General features: G+C 39.7%; 1 protein-coding gene across 1 annotated transcript in view; it reads left to right on the top strand.

The window, feature by feature from the left end:
- Positions 1-4014: 4014 nt before the first annotated feature.
- The window catches only part of fgf12b (fibroblast growth factor 12b), a gene marked incomplete at its 5' end in the record, with an annotated part of 82490 nt that continues 73017 nt past the window's right edge, over positions 4015-13487 (top strand). The window contains one exon of the mRNA XM_079610186.1: positions 4015-4391. Coding sequence (XP_079466312.1) covers positions 4367-4391 — 25 coding nt within the window. The remainder of the gene's footprint in view (positions 4392-13487) is intronic.

The following is a 13487-nucleotide window of genomic DNA, read 5'->3' as shown; positions in this document are numbered from 1 at the left end:
ACATGCATATCTTTGCATGTAACTGGTAGGAGGGACCGATCATAACAGACCAAACGTGAATCTTGAAGCTCTACAGGGACCAATCGTAATGCCTTATCACTGAAATCAACCAATGGGGTGTTTTTAATCCGATTAAGAGACTAAAGACTCTTTTTCAAACCCCGACCGCGTGTTTCTCTTTATATCTGAATATCAGGACATATCAGAACAGAAAAGAACATGTTGATGTATTATAGCTGTCGTCATTAGACCGATGTTCATGAGAGTTGTATGTACATGTTGTTTAGACTAATGCTTGATAAATATCTCTGATTTGCCAGCGGGTTTATGGACACCTCAGCAAAATAAAATATCTGCTCTGGATCGGTGTTGCATTGCATTTTCAACTTGTGTTTGCTAAATAAAGCTGTACAGAAATACAGATGTGTGAGAAAGATCTTGATTATTCTGTTTTGCATATCCACAGTCACCTAAAAAAAAAAAAAAAAAAAAAAATATATATATATATATATATATATATATATAATTTTTTTTTTTTTTTTTTTTTTCATTATAGGAATTTTGCAAAGTTTGAGGTCGGTAAGATTTTGAAATGTCTCACCAAGGCTCTGTTTATTTGTTCAAAAATACAGTACAAACAGTGAAATATTATTACAATTTAAAATAACTGTTTTCTATGTGAATATATGTTAAAATGTAATTTATTCCTGTGATCAAAGCTGCATTTTCAGCATCATTCCTCCAGTCTTCAGTGTCACATGACCCTTCAGAAATCAGTATAATATGATGATTTGATGCTCAAGAAACATTTATGATTATTATCAGTGTTTAAAACCGTTCATATTTCTGTGGAAACGGATACATTTCATTTTCCTGGATTCTTCATGAATAGAAAGTTCCAAAGAACAGCATTTATTTGAGATATAATCTTTTGTAACATCATAAATGTCTTTACTGTCACTTTTAACTAATTTAATGTGTACGTGATGAATAAATTATAAAAGTATGTTATTATTCACTCACCCCAAACTTTTAAACAGTAGGCTATGTGTATGTTGAATGTATATATGAATGGACCACAATAACAACTGTGATTTTTCTTTCTCATTCTGCCAAAAGGTGGTACATTTTTACGCAAAATTGGCCTGCAAGAATGACATCAAAGTTGCATGTAACCATTTAAAACATGTGCATCCTTCACATGTCATTTCTTTTCCAAATTGGCTGTATAATCGTAAAAATTAGCGCTCCATCTCTAGCCTGTCGAAAAAATACACTTTATAAAACGTATAGTTCCGGCCCTTGATTCTGATTGGTTGAGCCGCGTTCGAAGCCGTTGTAAATTACTCCACAAACACACACTTGTGACCGCATTACATTAGTATTATTGCGCAACTGCCGTTTGTGATTCTTTGTTGCTGCATGTGTTGCTTAGCAACCTCTTTGGAACTACATTGCTTGGCGGAGGAATACATGTGTTATATTTTTTGTTGCTTTTATGAATAAAATTAATATTAAAATTAATATTTTTATGGAGTAACCGTTTTATAAAAGCAATAAGCCCCTTGAAGCCGTATTATTGCTTTATTCCTCAGTAACTAGAGAACATCATAGCCCACATGCCGTCCGTCAGCGAAATGCTCTTTTACTACTGTATGAAAAGCACTGACGCCGCACGAGAAACATTTGCATGGAGGTTTTCCTCCAGGAGCTCAGTCCTGCTTCTCGAGGACAGGTGCACAGACTTTACGAAAGGTAAATGCTGAGAAGTTTACCAGTACAATAGAAGTGTGGCTCGGGATGATGGAGTGTGTGTGTGTGTGTGTGTGTGTAAATGCTGAGAGCTGTTCTTGTATCTTGCTGACCCGAGGAAGGCGCATGGAGTTTCAGTTTTGCTTAAGCAGCTGAATACTAAAATAATCCAGCTCAGTTTTATATACGACTGTGTGAGTTATTTTGGTGTCTTGTCGTCTCAGCACCCGTCTGCCCACCTGCGTTGAGTGTGTGTGTGTGTGTGTGTGTGTGTGTGAGAAGTTTGTTGAAAGGTCATTTCAGATCTGACACTGACTGATTCACTTTGTTATTTTCAAAGTTTAAAGTCCATCTGTGGTGAAAAATTAAGTTTATAAAAATATATTTTCTCCTTAAAACTGCAGTAAACCAAAGACAGTCTCAAAACTGAAATCGCCGGTGTTTCTGACGTCACAAACTACCTTGCAACCAATCAGATCAACGTGTGATCGTCAACCAGTGTACATAAAACATGTATTTTTGTGAGTGAATGCAGCACAATCGTGAACATAAATGCACAACTTTAAAGGAGATTTTCTCAATGTTTACATTTTTTTGCTCCTCAGATTCCAGATTTTCAATAGTTGTGTCTCGACCAAATATTGTCCTATCCTAACAAACCACACATCAATGGAATTATCTTTTCTTCAACTTTCATGTGATGTAAAAATCTCAATTTGAAAAAATGTGATCCAGGGTCACATATTTTGTTAAATTACTTGGTCATATTGGCCATCCGTACTCCTTGCTATTTATCAGGAAAAGTTCCCACAGTTTTCACATGTGATTTATCTAGTGGTATTCACCACAAGTAGGTTGTAGTGTAACCGAGACAGAAATAAATGACCTTAAACCGCATCTGTTTGAAAAGTTGGTGTTAGATGGTGAAATAAAAACAGAAGTTTATTAGCAGTTTTACAGACCAAAATGTTCTTTGCATTCAGAATAAATCAATTTCAGCCGTGATACTTCACTGAATGGCCCATTTTTCACATGTATTTTGTGTATTGTCAAAAAAAATTCCGCAAAGTATTTTATTGTAATACATTTATTTTCAACTGATATTTTTTTTATTAAAAAGTGTTTTTTCATGTATTTATGCCATAACCTTTCAGTGGATTTTACTTTTTATTATCAATTCTCATTAAAAAACATAACACACCCTTAATAAAAAATATATATAAAAAGAACAGAAATGTTTCATTTCTGTTTATGCTGTTTTTATGGACCTACGTTTTTGTTGTTGCTGTTTTTATGGATCTAATTTACTTATTTTATAGGTTTTATTGACTTTACTGAAGATATTATTGCTTAATTCTTTTTATTATAATAATAATTAAAAAAAAAACATTAATGTCGACAATTATTTAATAAACCCATTGACAATGTAAAAACTAATGTTTTCCCCTGTTTTTATGAACCAATTATTTTAGGCTGTTTTATGGCTTATATATATTTTTTTGTTATATTGGTGCTTTTTATTTTCTTAGTTGTAAACAAAACAAATTGTTTGGAGTTTTTTTTGTAAAAAAAAAAAAAAATTGTATTCCAGTCTTTCTTCTTCAAAATCTCATGTTTAACTCATTGTTAGCCTATACTTGCCATTTCTTTGTTAACTTGTTAAATTTACTTTTTGTTTCTACACGAAATATAATTTTAATTTTAAATGTGTCTCTTAATAATCCATTCTCAGACAAAGTAAAAAACACACTACACTCAAAATAGCTTGTAAAAACAAACAAAAATGATTCAGTAAATCGATTGAAAATGAGATATCATTGTATATTATTATATTATATGATCATATCTGCGGATAGCATCACTGTACCATGGTAAGGAGGATCACATCAGGCTCTGTTTATTTTATTTTATTGATTTTAAAGAATTACAACTACAGTCTTGACAAACAAACAAACAAAAAGACAAATATATAAAGAAACAGTTAGGCTACAAACTTAAAAGTTAAACAAAAATGTGAAAATGTTTACCGATTGAAACACACTTTGCAGCTTTCTTATTTTTCAAACCCATATTGTGTTTAGGGAGGCTATTGTTAAATTTCTGATCTTTAAAGTAAAAACAAAGGGTGGTTTCCTTCAAATTTACATTTATGAATACTAAATGTACCTAAAAGAAGCAGATTAATTAAGTATTATTCCATACAATACGATTTATCATGAGAGAAAAAACAAAAGCACAGTTGAAAGCTGGGCAAGGCTCCGTTAATATGAGGTGTCACATGACACCTGCTGTGACGTCACGCCCGTGTGTCTGATAGCGGCGGAGCTTGCGGCAGCTCCCGTTAACGGCGCGCGGAACGAGCACCGGTCACACGCACGCTCACGCATCATCAACAAACACCGTCCGCCACACCCGCGATTCAGCCGTCGCCTCCACTCAGCAGCACCGGGACCGCGCGTGAAGTGATTGACAGCTGCTCTCACGTGAGAGTCGCGCCCCCGTGCGCCGCTGTAGCGCGAGCCAGGACCGACGCAGTCTTCCTCATCATCATCTTCTTCTTCTTCTTCTTCAGCATCTTCATCCTCCGTGACCGACAGCAGCAGCGCAACGGGAGATGGAGAGCAAAGACAAGAGCGCCGGTGAGCGACTGACGTCATGTGTGTGTGTGTGTGTGTGTGTGTGTGTGGGTGTGCATGTCTGTAAGTGTGTGTGTAGACTGCGGTACTCAGGTCTGCTGTCCTGACGGGGTCTGGGTGGGGTGTGTGTGTGTGTGTGTGTGTTCATGTGTGATGCTTATCAGATGCCAAGCATGTGTGTGTGTGTGTGTGATGTATCTGCAAATGCTTTCAGTGCCAAACATCCTGATGCAGCAGAAAAGCCTCTAAACATGGGGTTCGGGTGTTCTTCCTCCTTCTGCATGTGTGTGTGTGTGTGTGTGAGTTCTTTACATGATGAAACACCTGTCTGCATCATCATACGCGGTGTTTTTGTAAGCGTTAGGGTGTGTATGAGCAGCAGAAGCTGTGCTTGTAAACATCAGTGTATGGTATAAGTGTGTGTGTGTGTGTGTGTGTTAAAGATGAAGCAGTCATCAACATTCAGGACGTGTAGCGTCGCGCGCTCACTTTACTGCACCCAAACGCTCCGGAGGAACATTCCCTTCTGAATCACATTGGAATCGATGGTTCCACATTGGAATCTTCGACGTTTACGGAACCGTTCGGAATGCGCCAAAGCCTCATGCACTTTTAGAGGTGAACCCGAGATCATGAGGCCTTAACGAAGAGCCTGTGCTAATTGAACGTGAACAAGTTGATAAAAACATTGAATACATTAACAAGACATTTTTGACCGGGAACAAAAGTAGGATTTTCAGCTCGGCGTGAGGGTCAAGATGTGCCGTAGCATTAAATAACACCTGTGTGTGTGTGTGTGTGTGTGTGTGTGTGTGGCCCATATATTCAGGCCTAATGAATGCATTTGGGTCATCAGTGTCCGTTTAAATGCGATGTATGTCGCTGTTGGTGTGTGAGGTAAACACAGCGGCCCCGAAACCCATATACACACACTTACAAACTCAAGTTCTGCACTGGAGTCGGTGGTTCTGTGAGGAGCCTTTAACATGCGTCGCTCAGGCGGTTGTTTATACTGAAGGAAGGTTCTTCTAGAGCGGTGTTACTGGAAGGGAACACACATTATTCTTATGGCATCGCTGTGAAAAACAAGCCTTTTATTTTTAAGAGTGCAAGTCACACGCAAAAATGTTTGATTAAGTGTAAAATATCAAGCATGCAAACAAATTGTGTGTGATGAGTAGGTTTAGAGTGTGTGTGTGTGTGTGTGTGTGTGTGTGTGTGTGTGTGAGAGAGAGTGTGATGGGTAGGTTTAGGGGTAGGGTTAGTGTGTGTGTGTGTGTGTGATGGGTAGGGTTAGTGTGTGTGTGATGGGTAGGTTTAGGGGTAGGGTTAGTGTGTGTGTGTGTGTGTCTGTGTGATGGGTAGGTTTAGGGGTAGGGTTAGTGTGTGTGTGTGTGTGTGATGGGTAGGTTTAGGGGTAGGGTTAGTGTGTGTGTGTGTGTGTGTGTGTGTGTGTGTGTGTGTGTGTGTGTGTGTGAGAGAGAGATGGGTAGGTTTAGGGGTCGGGTTAGTGTGTGTGTGTGAGGGGTAGGTTTAGGGTTAGTGTGTGTGTGTGTGTGTGTGTGTGTGTGTGTGTGTGTGTGTGTGATGGGTAGGTTTAGGGGTAGGGTTAGTGTGTGTGTGTGTGTGTGTGTGTGATGGATGATGGGTAGGTTAAGGGGTAGGGTTAGTGTGTGTGTGTGTGTGTGTGATGGATGATGGGTAGGTTTAGGGGTAGGGTTAGTGTGTGTGTGTGTGTGTGTGTGTGTGTGTGTGTGTGATGGATGATGGGTAGGTTTAGGGGTAGGGTTAGTGTGTGTGTGTGTGTGTGTGATGGATGATGGGTAGGTTTAGGGGTAGGGTTAGTGTGTGTGTGTGTGTGTGATGGATGATGGGTAGGTTTAGGGGTAGGGTTAGTGTGTGTGTGTGTGTGTGTTGGATGATGGGTAGGTTTAGGGGTCGATGTGTGTGATGGGTAGGGGTAGGGTTAGTGTGTGTGTGTGTGTGTGTGTGTGTTGGATGATGGGTAGGTTTAGGGGTCGGTGTGTGTGATGGGTAGGGGTAGGGTTAGTGTGTGTGTGTGTGTGAGTGTGTGTGTGTGTGTGTGTGTGTGTGTGTGTGTTGGATGATGGGTAGGTTTAGGGGTCGGTGTGTGTGATGGGTAGGGGTAGGGGTAGGGTTAGTGTGTGTGTGTGTGTGTGTGTGTGTGTGTGTGTGTGTGTGTGTGTGTGTGTTGGATGATGGGTAGGTTTAGGGGTCGGTGTGTGTGATGGGTAGGGGTAGGGTTAGTGTGTGTGTGTTTTTTTCACTCGGCTTTTGTAAATCAGTTCATTAGTGTCGCGGAGTGTGTGAACAAAGATGCTTTCAAGCTCATTTCACGAGTTGCTGAATTCTGTCCGGATTATTTTTAACATGGAAGTTCCACGAAGAACATTTAACATTCATGGAAACTCTTAGAAATAAACGTTTCAAAAGTTTTAGGTTTCCCAAAGAATCTTTCAGTGATTTTTTTCTCTCTTAGTGTGAAGAACTACGCCCTTTTCGCAAGATGTAAAGTAAGTCTCTGATGTCCCCAGAGTGTGTGTGTGAAGTTTTAGCTCTAAATACCCCACAGATATTTTTATATATCATGTTAAAATCGTCACTTTTTGAGGGTGAGCAAAAACACACCGTTTTGTGTCTGTCCCTTTAAATGCAAATGAGCTGCTGCTCCCGGCACAGGGGGCGGAGCTTCAACAGCTCGTGTCCTTTTACCTCACACACACACACACACACACTGAACATTTCAAACACTTTTTAGCCTTTTATGTTCAAACCGGAGTCAGACAATGATGGAGAGACTCAAGAAGAAGTGACAACATGTAGAAGAACAGGACATTTCTGAACGGTTAGTTGATGAATTTATGCAGATTATGTGTAGTTATCTTCTAGTCACTGATTAGCATATATCATGATAATCTATAAATCGTGTTCTGGGGGCGGGGTTTATGTAAATTCTAGGGTTGGTGTGTGTATGTGTGATGGGTAGGTTTAGGGAGACAGAATATACAGTTTGTACAGTATAAAAACAATTACGTCTATGGAATGTCCCCATTTCGATAGCTAAGTAAACGTGTGTGTGTGTGTGTGTGTGTGTGTGTGTGTGTGTAAACTGATAGTCAGGCGGTTGATGTTCACAATTGATTTTGGCTTTGACTGTCCGACGGCGAGACAACAAAGTTAAACACTGTCTCACTTACCACACACACACACACACACACACACACACACACACACACACACACACACACACACACACTCTCTCTCTTTCTGTTTCTGTTAAAGTCCGAGACTGATAAATATAAAGTCTGGTCCACATCGCAGTTTATGCTGAAATTAGCAAAACCATTTTGATGTAGCAAATATTGTAACTTTAAACTGTTAAATTGACATGTTAGTCCGATGGTGTCTTTCTGTCTGAGTCGGTGGTTCTTAATCAAAATATGACCACAAAACCAGTCACATGGGTAATTTTTTTATCTGAAAGCTGAATAAATAATCTCTCCATTGATGTGTGGTTTGTTAGGATAGGACAATATTTGGTCGAGACACAACTATTGAAAATCTGGAATCTGAGGAGCAAAAAAATGTAAACATTGAGAAAATCTTCTTCAAAGTTGTGCATTTATGTTCACGATTGTGCTGCATTCACTCACAAAAATACATGTTTTATATATTTACGGTAGGACATTTACTAAATATCTTCATGGAACATGATCTTAATATCCTCATGATTTTGGCATAAAAGAAAAATTGATAATTTTGACCCATACAATGTATAGTTGCTATTGCCACAGATATACCCGTGCGGCTCCAGGGTGGGTTTGTGCTCCAGGGTCACACACACATGTACGCATTTATTGCTGGTTGACAGCCGTGGCTAAACACAGGTTTAGATCGGTGTGTTCAGGATTACACAGGCTGTCTGTGTTCTGCTGTGCTAATGATTCATTCTCGTACCGGTGAATGCTGGGAAATGGTGGGTCACCTGAGAGCACTTTGCTTTCTATCTCTTGGGGATTTTTAAACGTGCTGTGTGTGTGTGTGTGTGTGTGTGTGTGTGTGTGTGTCATTTCTGCACCACTAGCAATCCTGTTTTATATGTATATACACTACCCTCCATAAGATCTGATGTTTATTTGATCAAAACTACTGTAAAATATTGTGAATTTAAAATAGCAGTTTTATATGTGAATATATAGTAAAGTGTAATTTATTCCTGTGATCAAATCTGAATGTTCAGCATCATTACTCCAGTCTTCAGTGTCACATGATCCTCCAGAAATCAGTGTAATATGATGATCTGATGCTCAATATTATTATCAATATTCATATTTCTGTGGAAACTGTGATACTTTTTTTCCAGGATTATTTGATGAATAGAAAGTTCAAAAGAACAGCAATTTGAAATTTTATCTTTTGTAACACACTTTTTAACACTATAGTGTGTATAAGAGATTGCTCATTTTAGACAGTGTTTTGTAGAGAGATTTGGGTGTTTGATATGGTGTGTGTTAGATCTAACAGCAGGTGGCAGGAGAGAGAGAGAGAGAGAGAGAGAGAGAGAGAGAGAGAGGTAGAGAGGTAGAGAGGTAAAGAGAGAGAGAGAGAGAGGGAGAGAGAGAGAGAGGTAGAGAGGTAAAGAGAGAGAGAGAGAGAGAGAGAGAGAGTGCGGCAGGGCTGTAGCCTGAGTCCAACGCTGTTCAACATCTACATTAATGAACTAGCGGTGCAGTTGGAACAGTCTACGGGCCCTGGACTCACTCTACAGGACAGAAGCATTAAGCTGTTACTGTACGCAGACGACCTGGTGCTGCTGTCACCCACCGCACAGGGACTACAGCAGCACCTGGACCTGCTGGAGAACTACTGCCAGAACTGGGCCCTGGCAGTCAACCTCACAAAGACCAACATTATGGTCTTCCAGAAGAAGCCCAGATGTCAGGAACACAGATACCAGTTCAGTCTAGGCAGCACCGGCCTAGAGCACACGATGCAGTACACTTACCTCGGCCTGGTCATCACTGCATCGGGGAGCTTCAGTGTGGCAGTGAATGCGCTCAGAGATAAAGCTCGAAGAGCTCTATATGCAATTAAGAAAAAATTCCAAAACATTGAATTACCGATCCCAATCTGGTGTAAAATCTTTGATAGTGTTATTCAGCCCATTGCGCTGTATGGAAGTGAGGTTTGGGGTCCACTCAGTGATCAGAGCTACACTAGATGGGACAGACATCCAACAGAAGCCCTACACACAGAATTCTGCAAAATGATATTAAAATTACAAAGGAAAACACCCAATAATGCATGCAGGGCAGAATTAGGCCGATTCCCATTGATTGTCAATATGCAAAAAAGATCCCTCAAATTCTGGATGCATCTAAAATCAAGTCCCACAGAATCGCTACATTTTAAAGCACTACAAACCCAAGAACTGAACCCCGAAAAGAGTTCCCTCAGTCAGCTGGTTCTGAGACTCACTAACCCGACTAACTCTACTAACACTGACCAGTCTCAGACCAGCACTGCTTCTCTCACACACATCAGAATAAACCAAATCATCAAACAATCTAAACACACATATCTGGAACATTGGGATCAGGAAACCAAAACACAAAGTAAATTACAATTCTATCGAACTCTGAAATCAAATTATGAACTGGAAGAATATCTCCAGAGTGTGAGAGACACAAAGCAGAGACGGATCCTGAGCAAGTACAGGCTGAGTGAACACAGTCTCGCCATCGAGACCGGCAGACACAGAAAGAGCTGGTTACCCCGAGAGCAGAGAGTGTGTGTTCAGTGTAGGACAGGAGAGATCGAGACTGAGACGCACTTCCTCCTTCACTGTCACAAATACAGTTCAGTCAGAGACCTCTACTTCAGCAAACTCACTCACACAATACAGAACTTTACAGCCATGACTGAAGTAGAACAGGTCAAGATCATATTAGGAGAGGGACACACCGCAGCACTGGCTGCCAGATACGTGTGTGTGTGCCACAGCCTGAGAGACAGCAGGTGAACGTGTGTGTGTGTGTGTGTGTGTGTCTGACCTCAGTGTGTTTCCCTACTGTCCACCACAGTGAACCTCAGTAATGTCTGTATGTGTGTGCATATGTTAAAACACTGTGGTATGAAATGTTCACACTATGTAATTAGTCACACTGTTCATTTGTACAATTAATTTAATTTGTACATTTACATTTAAGTTATGTTATAATATGTTATTATTTTGATGTGTCTATAATTATTATATGTATTCCAAGCTTTGGCAATATTGTATTGTGTACAGTCATGCCAATAAAGCAATTTTGAATTGAATTGAATTGAATTGAGAGAGAGAGAGGTAGAGAGGTAAAGAGAGAGAGAGAGGGAGAGAGAGAGAGAGGGAGAGAGAGAGAGAGGTAGAGAGGTAAAGAGAGAGAGAGAGGGAGAGAGAGAGAGAGGTAGAGAGGTAAAGAGAGAGAGAGAGAGAGAGAGAGGGAGAGAGAGGCTTAAACATGACTTTATTATAACTTTAACTTTTTCCAAAGACCAGATTCCTTATCTGATCATATAATCCAAAAACTCAATAAATACAATACAAAAATAAATACACATAAAAAAATAAATACACATTTATACTTCAAACTTTCTCTTTTTTTTTTTTTTTTTTTTTTTTTTTTAAATTGAAAACCAACATATCATCCAAAACCTCACACAAAACTCCTTCCACAGACCATATTTCGGCGAACCTTTGAATATCATTAATCAATTTAAAATATGTATATTCAATTTTAATTCTAGCAGTCACCATGCCTTTAAAAGCATTTTCTGCATCTATTGTACCTATACCCAATAGCTTATTTTTTCTAGTTTTCCAAATTGCCATTTTGGCCATACCCATCAAAAAATTTAATATACATATTTTTCTTCTCTCCTGAAATGTATATCTGGGACCACTTATAAAAAACTGATTGGAAAAATCCTTACCAAAACCTTCAAACAAACTTTTTAAAACAATAAAAAGACTACCTAACCTCACACAATAAATAAATAGGTGGTCAACTGTCTCTTCAATCCCACAAAAAAGACATTCTTTACCCACGGCTGGATTCAGGTGTGCCACGTGTCTGTTTGTAGCTATAGCACCATGAATAAGTCTCCACTGTAGGTCTGCTGTACGCTTCTCAATGGGAGGTTTGTACAGAGACCTCCAGGATCCTTTAAAGTCTGGTCCAAACAATTCTGTCCACCTCCCTGCTCGTACTCGTTTTAAAACAGTCTGATGGGCAACTTTAACACAAGTAAAGTAGATTGCTTTTTTACTTGCTTCACGAAACTGTCCCAACTCCGGAGTCTTAAAAGTTAATAATGTGTCAGCATCTTCATAGTTTTCATTTGCTGCTGCAGATACACTAATAGATGGGAACTGATAGTTTCTCCTCCAATCTTGATCTGGTTGAGCTTCTAGTGCCTCCCTGCAGGTCCCAGGCAACGCTCTCTGCACCTCCTCCAACACCTGCTGCAGAAGACGGAGAGATCGAACACCCGTTTCACCCTGTAGTGCTGCAGCCGTTTTCCATCCGTGAAGGCCTCTCAGATCTCCTATCCTTTTGAGTCCAGCTCCCGCCAGGCAGTTCATCAAGCTTCCTGATGACAGAGTTCTCGTTTGTATCAGTGGGTTATAAAACAATGGCTCCCCCATAATCCACTCCTTTGGTTTTGAAAGATCTCGGTTGACATTGAAGTTATCAAGCCAAGCTTTCAGCATCGACTGATAATACAGGGTTAAATTACTTAGGTCCAGTTCTTTAAGTCTCAATAAAAACAATTGTTTCTCATATCCAAGACCAGATGCTGTCCTTAAAATAGCACAAGCGACACGAATCCATCCCAGATCCTCTTCATACAATATTCTTTGTGCAGTCTGCAGTCTAAAAGTCATAATCCTGCTTCTTATATCAATTAGAGCTTGTCCTCCTTCTTGTAAAGGCAGATATAATGCAGATCCAGGAACCCAGTGTTGCCCAGACCAAAAAAAATTGACAAATGTCCTCTGTATTTCTTTGATCAGTTCATTTGGAGGATCCAGCACATTAAGCCTGTGCCATAGCATGGAGGCGGCCAGGTTATTTGTAACCAAGACTCTACCCCGGTAGGATAGTTCAGGTAATAGCCATTTCCATTTAGACAACTTGGCTGACACCTTCTCCAGCAAACCCTCCCAGTTTTTTTGTCTATACTTTTCTTTACCCAGAAATACTCCAAGAATCTTGATTCCCTCTGTATTCCATTGTAACCCCCCAGGAAGCTTAGGCGGCCCACCATTTCTCCAGGGACCCACAACAAAACCCTCACTCTTTGCCCAATTCACTTTTGATGAAGAGGCTCTCTCATATAAAGCTAAACTTCTAGACAGTATCTGAATATCCCCTTGTCCAGTAATAAACACAGTTACATCATCAGCGTAAGCAGAAACAGAGACACTTGACCCATTAAAATCCCCTGGGATATGAAAACCTTTCAAATTATTTCTTAGCTTAATTAGCAAAGGCTCAATAACCAAGCTGTAGAGTTGTCCAGAAATTGGACAACCCTGCCTAATTCCTCTCTTAACCGGTATTGGACAACTCAATCCCCCGCCAACCTTAAGCATTACTGAGGCCCCTCTATACAGTAACTGGATCCAAGAAATAAAGGTTTCCCCAAACCCAAATGCTTTCAAAACATTTAAAAGGTACTCATGACCCACACGATCAAATGCTTTTTCTTGATCAATCGATAAAAAACCAATATTGAAATCATCATTCATAGAAAGGTCCATCACATCTCTTATTAGAAATAAGTTATCCATTATTGTACGTCCTGGAACACAGTATGTTTGCTCATTCCTCACAATAATACTCAAAAACTTTTTTAATCTATTTGCTAAACATTTAGACAATATTTTGTAGTCCTGGCACATTAAAGAGACAGGGCGCCAATTTTTCAACAACCCTAAATCACCAGTTTTAGGCAGAAGTGATAACACCGCTCTCTGACAACTGCTGGGTAAAACACCTTTTTCAAAACATTCACCAATTACATTATAAAAAT

This window comes from Phoxinus phoxinus (genome assembly GCF_949152265.1).
Source record: "Phoxinus phoxinus genome assembly, chromosome: 4".
Lineage (NCBI taxonomy): Eukaryota > Metazoa > Chordata > Actinopteri > Cypriniformes > Leuciscidae > Phoxinus > Phoxinus phoxinus.
Note: the sequence above shows the minus strand (reverse complement) of the source record. Positions and strands in the feature narration are given on the sequence as shown.